This window comes from Sander vitreus, chromosome 16 (genome assembly GCF_031162955.1).
Source record: "Sander vitreus isolate 19-12246 chromosome 16, sanVit1, whole genome shotgun sequence".
In the NCBI taxonomy this organism is placed as follows: Eukaryota; Metazoa; Chordata; class Actinopteri; order Perciformes; family Percidae; genus Sander; species Sander vitreus.
In genome coordinates this window covers 13,997,782-14,021,485 of record NC_135870.1, presented here as the reverse complement: position 1 = coordinate 14,021,485, position 23,704 = coordinate 13,997,782, and the positions used below count along the sequence as shown (strand labels likewise).

General features: G+C 41.7%; 1 protein-coding gene across 1 annotated transcript; it reads left to right on the top strand.

The window, feature by feature from the left end:
* Positions 1 to 555: 555 nt before the first annotated feature.
* On the top strand, positions 556 to 22,011 carry ermp1 (endoplasmic reticulum metallopeptidase 1). Its single transcript, XM_078271335.1, has 15 exons — positions 556 to 892; positions 3,635 to 3,939; positions 6,501 to 6,628; positions 6,710 to 6,815; positions 7,339 to 7,485; positions 7,633 to 7,725; positions 9,849 to 10,061; positions 10,248 to 10,468; positions 13,091 to 13,265; positions 15,834 to 16,024; positions 16,409 to 16,561; positions 17,176 to 17,378; positions 17,518 to 17,633; positions 18,412 to 18,575; positions 19,228 to 22,011. Exons 1-15 carry the CDS (start codon positions 618 to 620, stop codon positions 19,402 to 19,404), a joined length of 2,667 nt encoding a protein of 888 aa, XP_078127461.1. The 5' UTR covers positions 556 to 617; the 3' UTR covers positions 19,405 to 22,011.
* The last annotated feature ends 1,693 nt before the right edge of the window (positions 22,012 to 23,704 follow it).

The following is a 23,704-nucleotide window of genomic DNA, read 5'->3' as shown; positions in this document are numbered from 1 at the left end:
CGACAAAGCAGCAGCAAAACCATAAGCAAACCTGCATACCCCATGGTTTCAAATCACATCCATAGAAATATCCATATCGCCAAACTCGGGGCTACAAAGCGGCAGTCTACAAACCAATGGGTGACGTTACGGATGAGACGTCCACTATTTTTACAGTATCACATGATCTCATTTCAGCCAGCAACAGTCACTCGAGTCCAATTGATTAAGTGTCTGATAAAAGTTAGGGAAATCTTTTATATGAAGCTTAGAATATGTTTTGTCTCCATATTCAATTCCCCATCTCACCTAGTAATCAAACTCTGCTCACGGCAACTGCACATCAATTTAATACTTAGGTCTATAAATTCATATTTGGCATACAGGCATGCGAGTACTGATCTTAAAACGAATATTTCCCTAAATAATGAACTGTTCATGCTCATATGGGAGAGAATAATGCCAGTTTGTAAAATATCCTCTCCTCCTCTGCTTTTAATTTTCAAGCGCCTCGATCGGCCCGCCCTCTCATTCAAGTTTGTCCCTCAGCGCGATCCGTCGGTCGTCCAGAAAAAAAAAAAAAAAAAAAAGCAAGGCTTGAGAGCGACGCTTTCAGCTCATGTACAGGTGGCTGAAAAATGGAAAGCGACACCACTGTCAGGAGAATAAAACCCTTCGGGTCACAGAATTATGTAGCGCAAGATAACGACGGTTCCCGGGACCGGTGGGAGGATAACGGCTACAGCGGTGACCCGAAGAGGAAGCCCGAAGTGAGCATATATTTGCTGCGGGAAGGGCTTGCAGCTTCTCTGGTCTCTGTGTTTATTTTGGTGCTGTGGGGACTTGTTCATTTGTCGTTACAGCAGCTCGTCATTGGGAACTCAACCGGCGAGTTCAACGCAGGGAGAGCCAGGTGAGTTTTGCATTTATTTTGTCTTTATGTTGGCTAACGGTATCGAAGCAGCAGAGCTAACCTTTCCTCTAGTTTGGCAACAGACCCGCCTAGAAACCACTACCGGGTGTCCCCTCCCTTCCACCTATTACCTCCAAGGTAACCTACAGGGCAGACAGGTGTTTTAACGGGTAATGTGTAACGGTTGGAAGAGTTTGGCTCAGGGGATGAGAGGTACAGAAGTAGCAGCCTCTGGGACTGGTCTTTAAGTGATGTAGCCTCCATCAAGTCAAAATGAAATGTCCAGCACAGAGCGTGTTAATATAGTACTATTCTATAAACTCGAAATCTAAACCTGTGAAAGCTAAAATAAATAGTTTTGACAGGTAAGGTAACATGGCAAGTGTAATTGTATAACACATTTCGTAACCAAAGGCAGTTCAAAGTGCCTTACACAATGTATTAAGACATCAAAAAGGAAATGCATTACAAAACGAGTTAAAAGGACAGGAGTGGGCTATGAATCATTTGAGTAATTTTACTTCAAATAATTTCAGTTTTTCCTGTTTCATGTCATTGTTATCAGAATATCAATAACAATTTGAAGATGCATTTCTTACAATTTTAGATTTTATACACTAGGTAGGCCTACCTGATTAATCAATAATCTGCCCTACTCCGATTGTTGACAGCCATTAATGATTGACTGAATGAGTTTTGATTTATCTTAATTGTCATCCTCGGGTACATAACAAGTTGGCAAGGCTTCTCTCGGTGTAGGCCTCGTTAAAAACTCAAAAAGTACAAAAGCACCACAAAAACATTAAGATATTTCGCAGCCTTTTGCGATATGTAGCCTATATTGCGTCAGTTGATATTGCGATGACGATAAAAAACAAAACAATATATTGTGCAGCCCTACTCCTATTAATTCTAAGAACCTGCAACATTTCCAGATTAAAAAGCTCCTCAACTTTACAGTGTAACATGTTTGATCAGATTTGTAATCCCTGTGAGAAGGAGAGACGTGGTTTATGGCACTGTGGTCGAGCTCTTGAAAGTGCTGGGCAACGGGATTTGCCATCATTTGGCTAGTTGCTCTATAAATGAGTCAGGCATGCTGCATTGAAGTGATTAGTGCTCTGAGCTGCTTTGCTTACAATCATGGCTTTCATGAGTCCATGACCTGCCAATCGAGAATTGAATTATGAGCCATGAGCATTAAACAGAGCCTTAGACGCTGCTGTAAAAATGGAATGAAAGCAGCAGTTCTGACGTCTTCAATATCATTTGGTACCACTTTGTCACTACAAGGAAACTACATTTAAGGGACTTTGTGACGTTCTAGAGCAAAATCAAAGGAAAAACAAGCATTTAGTGTTATTTATCCTTGCTTGTAACAGCTGGACTACAAGAAATGGCTTCATGGTTAGATGACAGATAATATTATTTTGTCACCACTGTGAGCATCAGCTAGCACAGCAGCACTTCTGCTGGTGCAGCTGTGGAGCTAACACTGGCCTTTCTTGAACCGCTGCAGCAAACACCAGCTGCTACTTCTTTTATTATTATTTTTGGGCATTTTTAGGCCTTTATTTATAGAGGACAGCTAAAGACATGAAAGGGGAGAGAGCGGGGGAATGACATGCAGCAAAGGGCCGCAGGTTGGAGTAAACCCGCGGCCATTGCGTCAAGGAGTAAACCTCAATATATGGGCGCCTGCTCTACCAGGTGAGCTACCCAGGTGCCCAGCAGCTGCATCTTTTAAAGAAAATATGAAAAGGATCTGTTTTTCTTGCCATATCTTGGCTTAATTTCCTGTTTCCATCTCCTCACCCGAGGGAGTCTGTGCAGTGGCAAGGAAGATTAGGTCGAAGTAATACAGAACAATGGCATACTGTAACCTGACTGGGTTAGGGCAGTGGTCCAAACTCAGAACTCGGATAGCATAACACAAATTTGGATACACCCCCGTTTGTGTATAAAATGAAAAATACATACATTAGTTCTAGTCCTGTCTTTTGTGGAGTCATTTTTGTCACTTTGGAAAGGAAAGGAGGGATGTCGGCGATGGTGTATCTGTAATAGTTAGAAGAGTATATTAGAGAGAATATTTAGCTTCTCTCACAAACGTACACATGCAGTTTAGGTTTTGAAACGTTAAGGTGGTTTTAAAAAGAAAACCAGGACTGTGACCTCACACATACAATCATTCACTGTCTTTAACAGTAGCATTGAACTGCAGGACATTAAAGGTGCTCTAAGCGATGTTGGGTGATGTCACTTCTTGTTGACGTTCAAAGTATTTTCAAACAAAACAAGGCTAGCTCGCCCCTCCCTCCTGCTCATCCCGTCCCCTCTCTCTCCCTTCCGTGCTTCCCCCCCAACCCCCACCCCCAAATCCTTGTCGGCTATTGGCTAGAATGCTGGAAGACTGTTTTGTTATGTTTGGTGGGGCAGGTTGGCACAGTTTGTTTTTGTTGGCGTTTGTGGAGCCTGGGCTGTCTACAGAGGCCGCGTTTTTTTTTTTACAGTGTGTTCAGGGGACAGGCAGCTCGCGGATAGTGAGGAGATGTTTGCTGTATGTGACAAAAAATGTTGTAGCCTAAAAAACGCGTGAAATCGCTTAGAGCACCTTTTAATAACTTCATGTACTGTAATTTCATGATGGAACACTTAGGCATGGTTTTCCACACCTTCACAGTTAAACGGCATCACAATACACTCTCTCTCTTTTCACTCTTCGCTCACCTAATAATCTAGACGGCACTTGGAGCAGATCACCAGCGTCGGCCCACGGCCAGTGGGCAGCCAGGAGAATGAAGTCCTGACAGTGGGCTACTTATTGGAGCAGATTGAGAACATCCGGGTTGAGACCGCAGCGGGCCTCCAGCAGCTCACGGTAGATGTGCAGCATCCCACTGGCACTTTCTCTATTGACTTTCTTGGAGGCTTTACTAGCTTCTATGACCGTGTCACCAACATTGTTGTCAGGCTGGAGCCTAAGAGCGGGGCGCAGCATCTCATGCTAGCCAACTGCCACTTTGACACAGTGGCCAACAGTCCAGGTACAAAAACATTCCTCCTCCTCTTGAAGAATTCTGCCTACATTTCTTCTCTTACTGCAGATATTGACAGTGATGAACATTGAGCTATGGATAAACAGATTTAGCACTCCGTTTGCGTGTAGATACATGCAGAAAACATCCACCCACCTGTGTGCCAAACTTGAATTACCAGAAAGGAAAGGACTTTTATTTGAATAAATGAAAGAGAATATACATTTGAACAATAATTCCTGCATATTTGATCAAATCCATCTTTTTCAACTGATTAAAACTTCTCGAATCGGCTGTTGCAACCCCTCAAGTGCCATCTTGTATATCTAAAATGGTGAATCTGTGGATTCTCATTTTGGGTTTAATTACTGTGTCCTGTCCTGTGACTGATCTGAAGAGCAAATTCTTTAGTTGTTTTCATTTCCATTTTTACCGCCACTTCTTTCTTTTTTTAAGATCTATTTTTTATTATTATTTTTATATTTTTTAAACATACAGAACATACAAATACAATTGAACAAGAACAGCATTGCTCCAGGGATGACAACGTCAGTCACCACTTTGATTTTTTTGCTGAAATATCTCAACAGACAGCTGAGTTCCCCAGAGGATAAAGCATACTGACTTTAGGGATCCCCTGACTTTTCTTGTAGTGCCCCCATGAAGTTCTCATTTTTGGTTCACAGTGAAATATCTACTGGGGGGTTTGCTGTGAAATTTGGTTCAGGCATTCACGGTCCCCAGAGGATGAATTGTAAACCTCACTTTTAATCTAGCGCCATCATCAGGTCAAATTTTCATTTTGTCCAATACTTTGGTTTATGACCAAATACCTGCAATCTAATGACATTGCCGCCAGAAGCCTCAGCTAGACTTTGTGTTTAGTGCTAATTAGCAAATGTTAGTGTGCTAAACTAAGATGGTGAATATGTTTAACATTATACCTGCTTAATATCAACATGCTAGCATTGTCATTGTTAGAATGCTGATGTGAGCATATAGCTTTAAGTATCTCTGAGTCACAGTGCAGCTCTTTTCCTCACAGTGTGCACAAGCCATGGGTTTCCTTTCCAGCATGCTAGTCCTCAATTAGTTTTATGATGATGATAATACCCTCATTTGTGTCCCATGTTGTGAACTGCAGTCATGTGGACCACGTAGTGTGAAATGTAGCCAATCCAGAAAATGTCGATAACCTGATTGCTTAGAGCTAGACTGCACAGTAATAACAGTGTCTGTTGATGATGGATAACACATTGTGGTATGCAGACATACTTTCTTTGCCTTGTGTTAATTTAGGGATTTTCACAGTTTCACTCCATACCCTTGAGCCTTTTGGAGAGACATATTTTCCCACTTAACACACACACACATGGTCACAAATAGGCACACACAGCTTCACCAGTAAAAGGAAATGTATCAAAGAGGTGTGGAACAGGAAGATACACATACATTTTCATGTCCACTGCTGCCTGCCAAGCCTTTGATTGCTTGAAATTCTAAACACTTGGTCTCGCTAAAAATAATAACAGGGAAGAATAAAGATGTAGCACATTGTCTTGCACATATTTTTGTCCACATATATTTAATGTACCTACTGTACAGGCAAACGCAGTCATCACAGCAAACTTATAATTAAAGCATTTGAAGTCACTTTTTCTAGTTTAAAGCTGCAATGTGCACAGGTGAACTATTCAGGCTTTGATTTTTACCCGCCATCTTCTGAACTCTCACAGAGCTTTTAGGGGACAAGGATTAGGATGTAGCCGGCATAAGTGGCAGCAACAGGAGCATGAATGGTACCAAGACAGACAGACAGTGAACAGGCTCCCACCCCGACCTCGTGAACACATTCAATCCAGAAAGCTGGAGCACATGATGCTCTCTGATCTTTGGGCATTCTTTCCGCTTTGTTTGCATTTATTCTCAGTAAATTGTGTTCCTCACCACTAACCTATCTAATCTTTCCACATCACATGCCCTGTTCACATGCTCTTTTCTTCTCTTCTCACTATTACCTTTTTCTAAATGCTCTCACCGTTATAATTATAATATAACCGTCAGATTCACATTCTAGTCACATTCTTCACGTTTACACCCAGAGCCTACTCCCTTCTCATGTGTTTCTTATTCTTTTATTTTAAGGTTAACATTTTTTATTTTTTTAAAAACCGTGTACAAAACACACAACTTACAACGTGAAACACATCCCCTCACTCCCCGAACACCCCCATTCGTTATCACCACTTATTTAAAGAAAAATTAATACATGATAACCTAACAACCATAATTATTCAATGCAATTGGAAGAATTTAGTGTGTCTTTCAAAACAATTCTAAACAACCTGGAGGGAGTCCAATAGAAGCAATGCATTGTGTTTGTTATTCTGATGTACATCAGAGTTATAAGCTCTATCACCTGAATGTGTGTTGCAGCTAATCACAAAGGGTCAGGACAGTTGGGTGACCTGGGCCAAGCCAAGCTTTTGTTGCCTGATACAAATGTGAAAGGGAAGTAGAAGCAGGTTTTTCGTATTATTGACACAAAAACACTGGTTTCCTTGTCCTAGGTGCCAGTGATGATGCAGTGAGCTGTGCAGTGATGCTGGAAGTCCTCCATTCTCTGGCCAATCAGTCTACTCCTCTCCGTCATGGAGTTGTCTTCCTTTTTAATGGGGCAGAGGAAAATATCCTTCAGGTAAAGTGACAAGGTCTTATTTGTTCTGTTACATTTGCCCTCTCTCTCTCTCACTAACTCTTTTGACCTTCTCTTCATCAGGCCAGTCACGGTTTCATTACTCAGCATCCGTGGGCCAAGCAGGTGCGAGCCTTCATTAACTTGGAGGCTGCAGGTGTTGGGGGCAAGGAGGTTGTTTTCCAGACAGGTACTGTACCAAACAAACAAAGTTCAGGTTTGTTTATTAGCATGTTTTTTTTCCTCTGGTTTCCTCCTCAAATAAAGGCAATGCAGCTTTTGCTGTAAAAAGTTGGACTGTCTGAAGTTGAGTCACTGTTGCAGAATCACTATCCAGTTTTGTATTATATACCTACAGTATATGTCCTTCTGGCAGGCAGCCACTATTCCGTATCTTTATGGATTACTAGCAGCCTGATTGTGGTTCCTGAGGGGCCTGTAACATTGTATTCATATTTTAGACATAATCTGGTGCACATACTTGCCACTACTGATATGTGTTATACATTGAACAATCTTAAATGCCTACAACACCAAAACCACAGCTAAAACCACAGCTAGAGGTAAAGACAGCAAGAAACAGGGTTATAGAACCCTCATGATATACCTTGTTCTACAGAATGGTTATTCTTTGTGCCAAAACCTAGGAAAGTGAGATAACTGCCCAATTTTTAAAAATATCCTACAAACCTTTTCTTCCTGTTCCCCAAAAGGTCCAGAGAATCCGTGGCTGGTCCAGGCCTACGTTCACGCAGCCAAACACCCCTTTGCCTCTGTGGTCGGCCAAGAGGTCTTTCAGAGTGGCATCATCCCCTCTGACACTGACTTCCGCATCTACAGGGACTTTGGTAACATCCCAGGTAATGCTGAACAATCTTCACAGTAGTCCTGTGGTTGACAACACAAATACAATACAACACAGTACAAAGCGAAGGTTTTTATTTTAAATTGTTCTCCCTCCTTTTTTATCTTGTATTGTGTATTCATGTATTTCATTTTTGTTACAGGCATTGATCTGGCTTTCATTGAAAATGGTTTTATCTATCACACCAAGTATGACACTGCTGACAGGATCCTGACAGACTCGATACAGAGAGCAGGTACGCAGCATACACACACATGCTTCTACGTAAACCTACTGTACATGTACTAAACTTCAATGGGTGTCACCTTACACTTTTATCTGACACTCATTGCACATAGATTCAGTGCATGTTAGCTGGTGGGTGTGTCTGACTGTCAAGGAGAGAGCGGTCACTGCAGCAGTAGACTGGTGTGGTAGAAACAGCTGCCAACGTTTTTCTGTCACAGAGAAAAAAACACTGCTGATCTCATTACTCCTGAGAACTAATAAATGCATACATACAGTACATACTTGTTGCACTTGCCCTCATTTACCTTGTGCATCTGTGTTGCTGAATTATTTTGTCTTTACTTAGCAGAGAATCCAGTCAGTCAGCACTAAAAACCTGAGACAGTTGGCATATTTCCTCTCTCTCAGCAGCTTCTGGACATCTCTCTCCCCTTATTCTGTCTACAGTGACTCACAGGGAAAGGCATGAATTATTAGAGAGCGAAAGTGAGATTTCAGAGGTAGGTAGAAGGTATTTTTAGTCTTTAGAGAAGGAGTCAGAACAGTTTTGTAAGGTGGAGAGAGTAGATACAGGACAGGGACAGTGAATGAGGAGGATACACCAGTAGCTCTGCTCTGTATATGCCTGTGATGAACACAGCAGGTTTTTACAGCTTTGCCTTTCAACAAAGTGAGGGAAAGGGGCAAGGCTAGCATTGATCTAATGTAAATTCACTTTGTTAATAATTGGTTAATAAAATGGTTACATATGATTTTGTTTTTGTTTTGTCATAGTGAAATTCAGAAAGGAAAGTTGTGTGTAGACCACAAAGCAGAATCGTATAGCAGAATAGTGAACCCAACATGAACAAGTGGATGTTGTACACTCAGTACACTTTCAAATCCACATTGAGCCTAACAGGCGGAAGAACAATGGAGCTTTGTCGTGTGTGTGTGTGTGTGTGTGTGTGTGTGTGTGTGTGGCAAATAAGGCAGCACAGAAAAAAGAAACTTGGCCTCGGCTGCAGCAACCCAAACAGCGACTTCTAACTGAGCCTTCGCATAACCAGATTTCTCATCTACATTCAACATCATGATTGTAGCCAATTTATGGAAAGGCCATTTAGACCAATAATCTGATTTGACCTCACACACACACATACACCACTACACTCTTCAACACACTACTGCTCGAGGGCATGAATCATATGTGCTCACACACATTATACTCTCGCACAAACACTCTGTAGTAGTGCATCTAAGACAGACAATTGTGTTTGTGAGTGAGATTGTGCATCTTTTCTTGCATATCCATGTATGTAATGGGAAATAAGAGTATAGCTGTGAGTTTGAGAGAATAGTAGTGTATGTCGAAGAGAATGAAGGGGAGCATTATTGTATGTGTAAGAGGGTGTAGAATTGTGTGTGGGAGAATATAGTAATGTTGTATGTGCAAGAAAATGAAGCCATTTGTTAGAGCAAGTATAATTTAAAGCCTGAATTGTCTTTCATGCATGTTTATGTGCTGTAATTACCAATAAAATAAAATTGGATACAATTTAATTTAAAAATAGCTGGTTATTTAACTGATGATTAAAGCAGATTGTAAGGCTCAATACACCGTAACAGACCTTCATTTACTAGTATCTTCTATTTAGGATTTGTATTGTTTGCATTGCACCTCAGATAAGCGGACGAAGATGGATGGTGTCCATGTGCATATGGTCTTATTGCTGCAGAAAATACTGTCTGGGTGGCCGTGCAGGAATGACAAAGGCCATTACCTCAGTGCAGTCTATTATTATATTAGAATACTGCATGTGATGAGAGCCTTTTTTGTCGTGATGTTGAAGTTATCATTTTCATATTCAGTCATATTAACCATTTCCTTCCTCTGATTGTAGGGCTAGAAATACAAATGGCGGAAATCAAAAGAGTGAACTCAGTATTTACTCCCTAGTTTGTCCCTTTCCATGAATTCATATGATCTCCTATCCAGTCCTGGTTTTAAGTTAGGATCATGTCCTGCTTGTACTGTCTGGCTGTGCAGCTGACATACTCCTACTCCAAACTGCAGACATCAATGCAGCTCATTGCAACAGAGCTTTATTGTGTTACATTTCAGATTTGAAACTTACTTCCTGTTTTCAGGCGACAACATCCTGGCGGTCCTGAGGTACCTGGTAATGTCAGACAAGTTGGCCGATTCCTCAGAGTATCGTCACGGCAACATGGTATTTTTTGACCTGCTGGGGGTAGTTGTGGTGGCTTACCCATCCCGTGTTGGCACCATCCTCAACTACATTGTAGCCACAGCCACCTTCCTCTATCTGGCCAAGAAAGCCTCACGGCCAGGCAATGGGGGTAGGTCACCATTTCCTGTGGTGGATGCATGTTTTGTCATTTCTTGTCTTTTTTTCAAACTGTAAGTGAAACATTGTCCAATCCCAACTTGTGGGGCCAAATTCACATGGTTTTCTGTAGAAGAGTTTGATGAACTAGTGTTTAGTGTGTTAAGGCTTTATTTACCATTTATCTCATCTCTCTCAGGTGGCCGATATGTTCGAGATCTGGCCTGTGCTACAGGTGTAGCAGTCCTGAGTTGGTTCGTCACTCTGCTGTCAGTGCTGATTGTTGCTCTGCTTGTCACTCTGCTGGGCCGCTCCATGTTTTGGTACAACCACTTCTATGCCTCCATCTGCCTCTACGGGGCTGCTGCCACGGGCAAGATGATCCTCATTCACACACTGGCCAAGAACTTGTACTACGGAGTAAGTGGAGTTATATGGCTCACTGTAGGGATTTCTTTTAAAGGTATAGTTTTAGGAAACATTTTAGGTAAAAGGTTTATTTGCTTTTTTGCAACAAGCCTTTTTGCCCACTATAAAATCCACCGCTGCTTAAGTCTTTATGCTAAGCATCCAACTCCTGGTTCCAGCTTCATATTGAAGAGACATACTGTACTCTGAAATGCAACAATGTTCAGGTGTTAATAGCTGACTCAATATGTTAATAATCTCTTTTATTAAGTATATATCTACTCACCCCCTGGCAACTGCTGAAGTATCCTCTGCGGTACAAGTACCCTTGGTTGAGAGTCACTGTTCTGGTTGAACACACAATGACTCTGAAGCAGGTAACACAACATTCATCACCTCTTTGCCTACAAAAGTACATGCAGAGCAGTTGAATTAGAAACAATGATTTCAGTGTAGTTGTAGTCCCACATCAATCAAGACCAGAATCGGCTGTACAAAGCTCCTACTTGGGTTTTATTTGCATGGCAGTGATGCGAGACCATACACTGCTGTACGGATTTGTAATGTGTTTGTGTATGCGAGGGGTTTCTATTAAACAGCTGGTTCTGGAAATTCTTTGTCACAAACACTGTACATTACAAAGTAGCAGTGATTTATCTCACTCTCTTGTTTTTGGGCTGCTATGGCTACAGGCACCAGGCTTTTGCCATTACGTGCTCTCTTGCACCTCAGAGTCCTGTACCTGCATCCAGAGCGCAGAATGGTGAAATGGCTGTTGAGTGGGTGTGTGTTGTCCTTTGCTATTAGCCGCTTTCCGACCAGAGGGATTTTTGCAGTTCCTAGAACTAGGCCTGTCGCGATAGTCAATAAATCAATAATCGCACGATCCTTGTCTCTCTCTCTCTACCAAAGAGACTGGATGACCACTCTCGGTTCCTTAGCGTAACGAGGAGTGAACCCTCTTGTCAGTCGCATGGTCTTTGTGTGGGGAGGCGGGACTCCTGGCGGAGAGAGAGAGAGAACGAGAAAATGCTAGTTATTGGAGCAGGGTTTCCCGCAGCACTTTGCAGTTAAGGCGCCGTCAAAAAAAAAGTATATGAGCGATATCCGCCGTGTTACTCTGCGTCCTGTTTTCTCCCTTTCATTCCAAAGCACACAGTTGACAACCTGCAGGTGGAGGCGGTGGAGACAGGCTCGGACAAACACGCCGCTGTGGACTTGTCAGTCTCGCAAGCGGTTTCAGGAAAGTGGCTGCATGTGTCCGACAATGCACAGAACATTAACCGGTACAAGCCTACAGCTGTCCGCGGACACGGAGTGCAGAAAGTGTGTCAGAGGCTCCCAGACGGTGAACTGAGACTCCGTTATCTGCTTGTCGGTCAACGGTTAATGATCAGTTATTTAATTTCATTGTGCTTTCTCTTGGAAGGCTGGCTGCCAAAAATCGCCACTTACTAGCTAATTCATTAGCCTGAGGTAAATGATAGTTATCAGTAAACAGAAGTGATGTGGTGGCTGGCGTCTGGTGTGTGCGCCAGTTTTTGTTTGTGTGGGTGTGTCGGCCCGCCCCTGCAAAGCTCCGACCTGCACCTTCGCCAAATACTGAAAAACAGAACTATTTTGATACAAACATTTAATCGCCATGTGGCAGATAGCCATATAGATAGATATAATGTATTAATTATATATTATTTAAATTTAATATTTAGTGTTTAATAAATAATTGTTACATGTAGTACAGAGTCTGTAGTCTATCGCACAATCACTTGATGAATGCTGCAAACATTTGATAGCCAGTACGAATTGCCTGGGAGAACATACGTGTCACAAATGGCAATTCCACAACAGTACAACAGCGTGAAAGACGACATACTAAAGGAGATCAAAGACACATTGTGGATATTTGGAAAAGGTGTACCTGCATTATTATGCCATTATCATTATATTAGATGAAAATGGTCTCAGAACGACAATATTATCATTGAACGCAATAATTTCTGGGACAATTTATCGTCCAGCAAAATGTGTTATCGTGACAGGCCTACTAGAACATAACGTTCCTAGAACCCTTTTTTTGTCATGTTCCAACTGGACCAATTTGGGGATTATGAAGTTCCTCTGGCCACAGTTCCTTTTAACTCTTTCAGCTCCTACTTTTCCACATAGTGGTGGTTAGATGGCTGTGTTATAATAACGAAAGGTCAGTCCCTATGGCCACTTGGCCAGTGTGAATGCAAATGGAAAAACTGGTTTTGGGGGAGAGTAGTTAATAGAACTGTTTAGAAGTGGACTGTTCCTATAACTACGTTCCTGTAACTGGACATTGTGCTTTGTAACGAACTATTGCAACAAGCCAACAGATCTGATCTCCTCATATGAGTAGTCTATGAAACAACCTTAACTGCTCGGTGTGATATTTATAATTAAAGTGATGTATTTTAGATTTGAATCCCAAGTTAAAGTTTTCCTTTTTCGGCATAGCAACAAGAAGATTCTTCCTCAACTGCACTTCAGCTGATTTCCCACTTATCAAAGTAATGTACAGCCAAAATAAAACCCCACCAAAGTGTCTTATCCACACATGCATGCATATCCATTGTATGCTGATCTGTTGGGTGTGTGTTTTCCATGCAGGGTGTCCGTTTGGTGGAGCTGGGTGATCTCTACTTTGACGTGAGCTTGTTGCTGTGGTGCTGTGGCCTGGTGTGGCTGACCCACCAGGGCCTGTGTTCAGCCTACGTGCCCATGCTAATGGTGGCCTTCCCCCTGGCCACCAGACTGTTGCTGGCGAAAGAATTTAAACATAGAGGTAAACACTCAACTCAACTGTATTTACAATGGATGTTTATTCATAGGCAAATTTCAAAAAAATACTAGCAATTGGCACACAATTTGATTAATAGATGGGTGCTGGTCATATAATTAGAATATCATGAAAAAGTTGATTTATTTCAGTAATTCCATTCAAAAAGTGAAACTTGTATAATTTATACATTCATTCCACACAGAGTGATCTATTTCAAGTGTTTATTTCTTGTGATGATTAGAACTGACAACTGATGAAAACCCCAAATTCAGTATCTCAGAAAATTAGAATATTACTTAAGACCAACACAAAAAAAAGGATTTTTAGAAATGTTGAACATGAAAAGTATGAGCATGTACAGCACTCAATACTTAGTTGGGGCTCCTTTTGCCTGAATTACTGCAGCAATGCGGCGTGGCATGGAGTCGATCAGTCTGTGGCACTGCTCAGGTGTTATGAGAGCCCAGGTTGCTCGGATAGTGGCCTTCAGCTCTTCTGCATTGTTGGGTCTGGTGCATCGCATCATCCTCTTCACAATACCCCATAGATTTTCTATAGGGTTAAGGTCAGGCGAGTTTGCTGGCCAGTTAAGAACAGGGATACCATGGTCCTTAAACCAGGTACTGGCAGCTTTGGCACTGTGTGCAGGTGCCAAGTCCTGTTGGAAAATGAAATCTGCATCTCCATAAAGCTGGTCAGCAGCAGGAAGCATGAAGTGCTCTAAAACGTCCTGGTAGACGGCTGCGTTGACCCTGGACCTCAGAAAACACAGTGGACCAACGCCAGCAGATGACATGGCACCCCAAACCATCACTGACTGTGGAAACTTTACACTGGACTTTAAGCAACGTGGATTCTGTGCCTCTCCTCTCTTCCTCCAGACTCTGGGACCTTGATTTCCAAAGGAAATGCAAAATGTACTTTCATCAGAGAACATAACTTTGGACCACTCAGCAGCAGTCCAGTCCTTTTTGTCTTTAGCCCAGGCGAGACGCTTCTGACACTGTGTCTTGTTCAGGAGTGGCTTGCCACAAGGAATGCGACAGCTGAAACCCATGTCTTGCATACGTCTGTGCGTGGTGGTTCTTGAAGCACTGACTCCAGCTGCAGTCCACTCTTTGTGAATCCCCCCCCACACTTTTGAATGGGTTTTGTTTCACAATCCTCTCCAGGGTGCGGTTATCCCTATGGCTTGTACACTTTTTTCTACCACATCTTTTCCTTCCCTTCGCCTCTCTATCAATGTGCTTGGACACAGAGCTCTGTGAACAGCCAGCCTCTTTAGCAATGACCTTTTGTGTCTTGCCCTCCTTGTGCAAGGTGTCAATGGTCATCTTTTGGACAGCTGTCAAGTCAGCAGTCTTCCCCGTGATTGTGTAGCCTACAGACCTAGACTGAGGGACCATTTAAAGGCCTTTGCAGGTGTTTTGAGTTAATTAGCTGATTAGAGTGTGGCACCAGGTGTCTTCAATATTGAACCTTTTCACAATATTCAAATTTTCTGAGATACTGAATTTGGGGTTTTCATCAGTTGTCAGTTCTAATCATCACAATTAAAAGAAATAAACACTTGAACTATATCAGTCTGTGTGGAATGACTGTATACATTATACAAGTTTCACTTTTTGAATGGAATTACTGAAATAAATCAACTTTTTCATGATATTCTAATTATATGACCAGCACCTGTATAGATGGATGGATAGATAGAGGACATAATTAATTCCCAGCGGGGAAATTGAGGTGTCTTCGTAGCCAGGTACCTTAAAAACAGTCACAATACAATACTATTAATACAGTACAGTACAATACAATATGATACAATCGCAATACAATACAACACAAATACACTTCAAGACAAGACAAGTAAGAAAGTAGAACCAAGTTGAAAGTAATGAGTCCTACGTTATTCTTACACTTGGACGTGGACACTGTGGTTGATTATTAATAACTGGTATCCGCTATAGTCAGAGTCAAGAGATACAAGAGATACAAGTCAAGATATAAATCACTACTTCCGCAACTTTAAGTGTACAACCATGTTCAACACTATGAATGCCTCAGAGGAGCGACACTAAAAGTGTACGCCCCTATCCCCATTTGTATGATGTTTGGGTTTAAAAGGGATTCTCATCAAAAGATTATTGATGGTCTGATCCTTGGCTAGTTCAGTTTGATCTGACAAACAGTAACCTCTCTAGGGCTGCAACTAACGATTATTTTCATAGTCGATTAATCTGTCGATTATTTTCTCGATTAGTTGATTAGTTGTTTGATCTATAAAATGTCAAAACATGGTGAAAAATGTGGATCAGTGTTTCCCAAAGCCTAAGAGGACGTCCTCAAATGTCTTGTTTTGTCCAAAACTCAAAGATATTCAGTTTACTGTCACAAAGGAGAGAGGAAACTAGAAGATATTCACATTTAACAAGCTGGAATCAGAGAAATCTTATTTTTTTTTAATAAAAAAATGACTCAAACGATTAATCAATTATCAAAATAGTTGGCGATTAATAGTTGACAACTAATCGATTCATCGTTGCACCTCTAAACCTCTCCATCTTTCTGCAGGAGCATCAGTGAAGTACAGTGTGCTCTATATGTTGGGCCTGACTTTGCCTTACGTCCACTTCATGTTCCTTATCTGGGTGGTGTTTGAGATTTTCACACCCATCATGGGTCGCAGTGGCACTGAGATACCCCCTGAGGTGGTGATGGCCTCTCTGGTCACCCTGGCAACCATCTTCATCTCTTCATTTTTTGTGAGTACTACCACATTATGTACAACAATGAATAACAAATCTATCAACAGAATCAGCTTGAACATTGGGAGTGTATGCAGGCTAGAATACACATGACCAAACTGTTGAATTGTGTTGACCAAGCTTCTGGCAGCAATGCTTTCTTTGAGCCGTTTTGTTAGACTTTAGATAAGCAAACCAACACCTGTGTTTGTTGACTCACTGAGTGGCAGTTACATTTTATGCAGATCTTACAGATGGTGGCTTAGGTTTTTTTGGGGATATCCATAATCGTTTATCCATACTGTTTCCCCAAAAATGTTCTCACGTTTGTTTTAAATTCAAAATTAATGCAGTGTAGATTGTTCCTCCATTCCAGTAACTTATTATAATTCTCTGTCTTAGCTGCACTTCATCTACTTGGCAAGAAGCACTAAGTGGATCCTGGCTGGTCTGGGTTCAGTATTCATCATCACGTTCCTGTTGATGTCCTGTGGGCTCCTCTTTCCTTTTTCAGGCAGTCCAGACAGCCCGCGGCCAAAACGAGTCTTCCTGCAGGTTCAAAGTCAAAACACACACACAGAAGCATACACATGTACACAGAAACATCTGCATTTACTCAGATTTTTGCTAAGGAAAGAACATAGAAATCCCTCATACATATACATGTTTCTCTTCAATGGATGTGAGTCATCTATTAAACAAATAAAAATGATTTACATTGGTCTTTTCTGTTTTAAATATATTTTACTAGTTTTGTTAAAAAAAAAAAAAAAAAAAAAAATTATATTGAAAGTGGGAAAAATCTAACATAAACACTTTTAATGCCAAGACAATTATCTGGCAATCTTTTTGTTTGGCCTCAACTGACTATCCTGCAGTGCAGCTCCTGCTTGCATAATTAAAATGTCTTGTTTGGAGCAGGTGAAACACAAAGCCTCTATATAGCATGCTTTTTGTAACTGGGACACAGCACACCAAGATCTCTCCATTTGTTTTCATGATTAGATAAAAGTGCAATGATTCCACTCCTTCATCTGCTGATGTAAATCACAGCGAACTCCATTAAGTAATTCTGGCAAGAGCCGAAAATCACTCTGTAAAACGGCTGTAGAAGGAAAATGTGTGCTTAAAAGAAGCAAATGAGAAATGTTTTATATGCCCTCCTGCAGCACACGACGCGGACCTTCCACAATCTCCAGGGCGAAGTGGAGAGTCAAGACTCAGGTCTGTGGATGAACAGTTTCGACTACACAGGCATACAGCACATCACACCCCACATCCCTGAGATCAACGACAGCGTTCGCACTAGCTGCCGTGAGGACCGGCCCTTCTGTGGTTACCCCTGGTTCCTGCCGTTGAAGTTCCTCAGCAAGTGAGTAACGCACCCTCTCAGCTAACAGCACTGTTTCCATGCTCTTTGTTTTCATTCTCTTGATGTAATTGTCTTCCATGTATAGACTTTTCATACTTTATATTCTTCCCCACCTCAAAGTATTTTGGTGTATTTGCAGAAAGAACTGGTACATTCCTGCTCCGGAAGTGTCTCCCAGCTCACCGGTGGAGTTCAGCCTGCTGTCCAGAGAGGAGACCAGCTGGGGGACGGTCAAGATGGTCTTCAGTGTGAAAGGTCAGGGTGTGGCCAAATCCACACAAATGCTACACTAAAAACACAAATTCTTTCTAGGACTTGCATGCAGAGATAAGATACAGGATTAAAAAGACTTGCAACTCGATGCCAGTGTCACGTGACTACAGTTGGACTTGAGCCATATGACCAGTGCAGAGGAATCCTGGGTGATGACAGCAGCATATTCACTGACGGAGCATGCAGATCTGGCCGAGCATACTGAAAATATCCAGTGACCCATCAATTGGGATGGAGAGTTTACATCAGCACTACGTTTATGTCTGTGGAGACATTTGGAAACATTCAATTATTGATTGAAAGTTCATCCGTGATCTTGGAAACATTAGTTGACAAAAAATCTTCACCACAAGCTCCATTTCGTAGCTGTTCTGAGGCTTTCAATCATCATATCAGAACTTCCTCAGCAGATGGAGTTTGCCCAGTTGTGAAAGAAATGTAGATGTTCAAGTTTCCATTTATCTGAGCACTTTAAGGACATCTGAACTCGTCCATGTTGGCTCTGGAAAAAATTTTCCAGAACAGCTACATTTGCGTGCAATGCTTGCAGATATTACACATAAGTGTTTTTTATCAAGCCATTTATTATTATAGTGTTAGGTTTTTGGGCTTCTGGTGCCAAGCAGTTCTGTAACCATTAAAGTACAGCCACTGTCACAGATATAACATCAGTAATGTGATGCTTTCATTTACCAGCTGGCTGATCTGGATGTGTATGTGTACATATATTTTAACTTGTGTCCTGTCCTGTCCCGTGCAGGCCCCAGCCACATGTCCCTGTATCTGATGCCTCACAGAGGAGCCAGCCTGTCTACCTGGTCCTTCGGTGACGGGACGCCTCAGTTCGACCTGAGCGGAGAATATTTTGTCTTTTATTCCCACGGCCTTGACGCCCCCACATGGATCTTCTGGTTCGAAATACAGGTACCGCAGCATTAAGGAACATTCTGTACTTGTATCCAGGTTACCGGTTTCCAGTCTTTATGCTAAGCTTAGCTAACCCTCTTTTAGCTCCAACTTCTTATTTAGCATACAGACATGAGAGCGATATCAATCTTCCCATCTAACTCAAATAAGCATATTTCCCAACAGGTCAAACTATTCCTTTAAGATTGTTTCCCTTGCCCAAAATGTTTTATAAATCACCAGCTACAGCTGCATCTTTGAAATCTTAGTATCCAGACAGATGCTGAGTTTTTTTATGTCGTTCTTTTCATTCTTCGCATTTTTGTATTTCTGCAAAACTTCACCTTATTGCCTCAGTCAGTGATCTCTGCAGGAGATTAGCTCCTGGCCGGACACGGTTGGATTGTGTTGCTGTCATGTGAAAATCTTTAAACTCCCATTTTTAGAGACTTCATTTTTGATTGCATTAACAATTGCATGGGTTAAGAGACTTGATGACCTTTTTAATGACTTTTTAAAATATATTGCATAAGCTAAAGCACATGCAGCACAATCAAGGGACTTTTCTTAGGGCCTGGAAAAACTGCTGGTCTGGTTCTGGTGCTCTCACATGTTAACCGTCTGTGCTGACATTCATGGTCTTCTTTCTTTCTTTCTCCCCCTCTGTCAGCCTCCCAGGGACCCGGACCCAGCTGGCCCTGAGGGGATGATCTCCGTTGCCATCTCCACCCACTATTTCTTTGGGCCAGACAGTAGGACTGCTCAACTGGAGGACATCCTCCGCAGGCTTCCCACATGGGCTTTTCTTTCGTCTTGGGTCAGTACCTACGACATGTACCGATACTGAGGATGCCACACATCACAGAGGCCGACGCTGACCAAGCTGAGGGCTGAGAGCTGCCGGGGCCCCCGAGAAAATATTTCAAGGAACAATACTGAGGACCGGCCCCGATGCCTTCTTCTCTCTGACACAAACGCACACTCTAGCACACACTCACGCTCCCTCCCAGCCTACCTGCCTGAGAGACCCCCATCACTGTGTCAGTAGGTCTAGTAGCTGACCGAGCAGGAGGACGCGCTGAGACACACCAGAGGTAAGCTGATCAGACAGCTTACAAACGGACTAACTCAACGGCCGACACACTGGCCACCGCTAGCCTTGTGCTCACTCCTGGGTTAGTGAAACAACGTTTTTTTTTTTTTTTTTTTGTGGTACTTAATCTGTCGTGCCTTTGCTTTACTAAATCCATTTCACTGTCCTCTTCACTTTTCCTCTTGCTCACTTCCTCCCTTTCTTCATCTCTCATGCTTCCTGAATGAATAACGTTGCATGGGTACTTCCCCTGGCCCAAGAGGTTTGCTCATAAAGAGAGTGCTCTTTATGAGCAAACCTCTTGGGCCATTCTCAGACTAGATGTGTCTCTGACTTCCTCTGCAGAAATTACACCATCACTATCTGCACTGTAGGTGTGGTAACATACTGATGGATCTGTTTGGGGAAACAAAGAACTGTTTTGTTCGACCCCTGATCCGACTTTAACTGGAAACTTTGAAAGTCGCTTTTCATTTAACAAGTTGCTCTTCATCATTTCTCAATCACACCAATGATTTGCAGCAAGTCGTACCCCTGTGTTTGTCATGTCAGGAATGCCAACAATCTGCTTTACTTGTCAGAGAATCTGGCATGCAGAGGCAGAAAACTGTGCCTGTTAAATGAAAACAGCTGGCTAAAATCAAAAATGTGAACTTGTCCTTTTAGGAGGAGGAGTCACTTTCTGAAGATTTCATGCAGAGGGCAATATTCAGGGTCTTACATTTTTCAGCCTGGTGTGTTCAAATGCGTATTGATTTTGGGCGCGATGAGACCAGAACTCACAGGGAAACACGGACGTGTGGCAATCTCAATGTCCTGTGATTTCAGATTATTCCCTGAGCCTTGAGGGTGACTGGGTGGAAAAACCAGCAATGCAACTCCACACTCATTAACATGATCAGTATCAGTCAGCTTGTTCTCTCTCACATTATTTGCATTTGCAGTTACTGTAATAGTATTTTGTACTTGTTAAAACTTGACTTCTGCTCTGTGCTACAACCTATCTCCAGCAGCACCAATGCATGTCTATGTATAGATACTGTAAATAACCGTTAGTTCTGACCCTAAAGGAAAGTTATCCAGTCTGCATATCTTGGCTGCAGATGAAGACAAGTTCATCAGACCTTGATGCATTTTCAGTTAATTGTACCACTAAAATGGCATCAAAACAGAATGATGTACTGTAGCTTCATTTGAAACCAGTTCAAAATCACAAGGGTGCACGTTTTCAACTCTATAACAATATAGAATATATGTTAATCCAAGTTAAAACAAATGGGGGAATCTTTGTTTTATGAGTCTGTAATTTCTAAATAATACATTTAATAATATATATAAATATTTTTAAGACGTTTCCTGGATAGAACTTTCAATTAATTAACAATTTATTGTCCAAAAAAAGTTCAATCAGTCTACAGGCAAGATCAGTCTGGGCAAGCATACAATTCAAAACATGCGGAGAATACAGTTTCCGATAATAAGATAATATTTTCCCTATAATTTACCAAATTGCATAGTTATTTCAAGGAAATGTCCCAGGAAGTTATTAGGAAATAACATCTATAAAAAAGAAAGCGTCACCAAAAGCAGTCATATACAGATAGTTATGAAATGAAATTCTGTTACCATAAATACTCTCTGCTGAAACATCCAGCTAATTGTCAACCCAGTGAGGAGCTGCACTATGCCAAACTCTTCATTAATTGTAATTTGTCTCTCCTCCAAGTTGTGCTGAATTAGGTCTAAGAACGTATAATAAGCATTGGTGCTGCTGTGGACAGCTCATATCAGTTACCGTTGCTAATATTTCTTATATTTCACTCATCTCATGTGGAGCTGCATCTTTTGGTCTAGAGCCCAAGTAACAACCACAACCCAGTTAATATGACCTGTTTTACATGTCTACTTCACATAGTCGACCTTTATAGAACACCATGGCACAGTTACAGCCAGGTTACACTACAAAAGAAGTGGATCGGATGACATGTTGTCCACACTGGAAGGCGGTATTGTTTAAATATGGGGATAAAGGCCATCTCTCCTGGAAAACCTTCAGAGTGTTGCGCTTGGTTGCTCATATTAAAAGCGACAGAAATAGTTGTGCCAAGAATGAAAAAAGAGAGAGCTAGAGAAAAGCTCAATACCTTGCTCCTTTCTCACCTCCACACAGCTGGCCAATCACAGCTTGAGGTGGGTGTGAATGTCGGTTTTGGAAAGTTATAGAAATGGTCGGACGGACACAGATCCCCCCCTCCCTTATCTGACGTCAGAAAGGTGTGGAGGGAGGGGGTTTCTGAAGCTATTAGACCACCACTACCTCCACAATGATCAAAACTTTGGTCCGACACTAAGATAACAGCTTTTTGTAAAAACTGGATTGAATGTTACTAATGTTAGAGATTGATTGCGTTTTGATGGATTATAAATCATATTTGTTTGTGGCTAACTCTGCTTTCTGCTGACAAAGTGGAGAGGTTCCAGTGGTTTGATAGTTGAATCACATCTGTGTTATCTCTGCCTTCAGTCTCACTCTGATGAAATCTGTTGAACCACAAACAAATGACACACGTGTATAGTTGCTTGTTGGCAGTTTGACTCCTCCTACATGTAATCGTAGGTGGCACCGGTTTCTATGGACATGGGAAATAGTTTGCACTTGGGAGACCGACTGAGCAAAATCATCATTTTGTCCCCTTTGTGTGATCCATGTTGTCCGTTTGGCTTCAGTCACACATAATAACAAATGCTGACATAAAGGAGGCCTTAACATTTTGCTTCCAAAGACACGTCAAATGTTCACTGGTGTGGACACTAACATCTCAGTGGTCTTAAAGCTATCAGGTGCTGCACTGTACAGTGTGTTTTTATGTACGTGAATTGTTGTCCGTTGGGAAGTTTGAACTTAGAACCCATCGCGGCCTTCAACAGCACTTCGGCAAGTAAAAAACATATCGTCCTACTATGCTCCTTCTTTAATGCACAATGTGTAACGAGAAGTCCTTAAAGCACTCCAACTCCATCTGCTGAGGAAGATGCACTGAGATACAATTAAAAGCTCCACAGCAGGTGAGATTGTTTTTTGTCAAAAGCCATCCTATCAACTGACCACAGTATGAAAACATGTCTGACCTCAGTGTCCCTTCAAAAAGTAAAATATCAAATATATCAGACATCTGCTCAATTTAATTGGCTGGTGAAATTGTCAACAACGTAGAGATTTTATACCTCTTATCAACTGTTTTTGTTAATATTAAAGGACCATACCCGTGTTTTCTTTTGTACGTTTTAACCATTTACCGGTATTTATATATACTTTACATAACCCTGCTGTTTTGACAACGGTGAAAGCAGGCATACTGTGCACTTTGATGTTTTTTTCAGATACCAACAACAGATGTCTGCTGGGACAATACATGGAAAAGTGTTAGCTAAAGTAAATGTGCTAAAACATGGAGGTAAAAAAAAAAAAAACACCAGCATGGTCCTTTAATAGATTTAACAGTTTAAATTCTGAAACAGAAAAGCTGTTAGTAATGGAGTTAGAGACACACACACACACACACACACACACACACACACACACACACACACACAGTGTTGTTGTCGGTCAGTGCTGGCTAGCGTCAACACAGACGCTGCTGTAAATGACGGGGATGATCTAAATCTGTTAAAAGTGCTTCAGTTGATATGCAGAGCGTCTGTGGGAGAAAAAGCTTTATCAACAAGTGCAAATGGGTATTTTTCCAAAAAATTGTTGCACGTTTGATTTTTGTTAGACACTGAAGGAAAGCATTTTTTCAAATGTATTCAGCTTGTTCGTATTTCCGCCAACATAACAGTTTATTAAAAGACCACTAGACTTGTTTTGAATTAAAACATTAAATGGAATGATGGTGATGAATAACAACAGGTGCGTTTGTTTCTATAAAAGCACAAACACAGGAGGAACTGCTGTAAATGTGGGACGCAGCAGGGAGATGTCAGACTTAAAAGCTGTGAAAAGGCTCATCCGACGCAGTTGGTGCTCCCACTGTTAGCTTCAAATAGGAAAAAA

Coding starts and splice junctions, on each gene's coding strand:
- ermp1 (XM_078271335.1), top strand. CDS start 618: ATGGAAAGCGACACCACTGTCAGGAGAATAAAACCCTTCGGGTCACAG. Junction 893..3,634: donor TTCAACGCAGGGAGAGCCAG/GTGAGTTTTGCA, acceptor CTAATAATCTAG/ACGGCACTTGGAGCAGATCA. Junction 16,562..17,175: donor CAAAACGAGTCTTCCTGCAG/GTTCAAAGTCAA, acceptor GCCCTCCTGCAG/CACACGACGCGGACCTTCCA.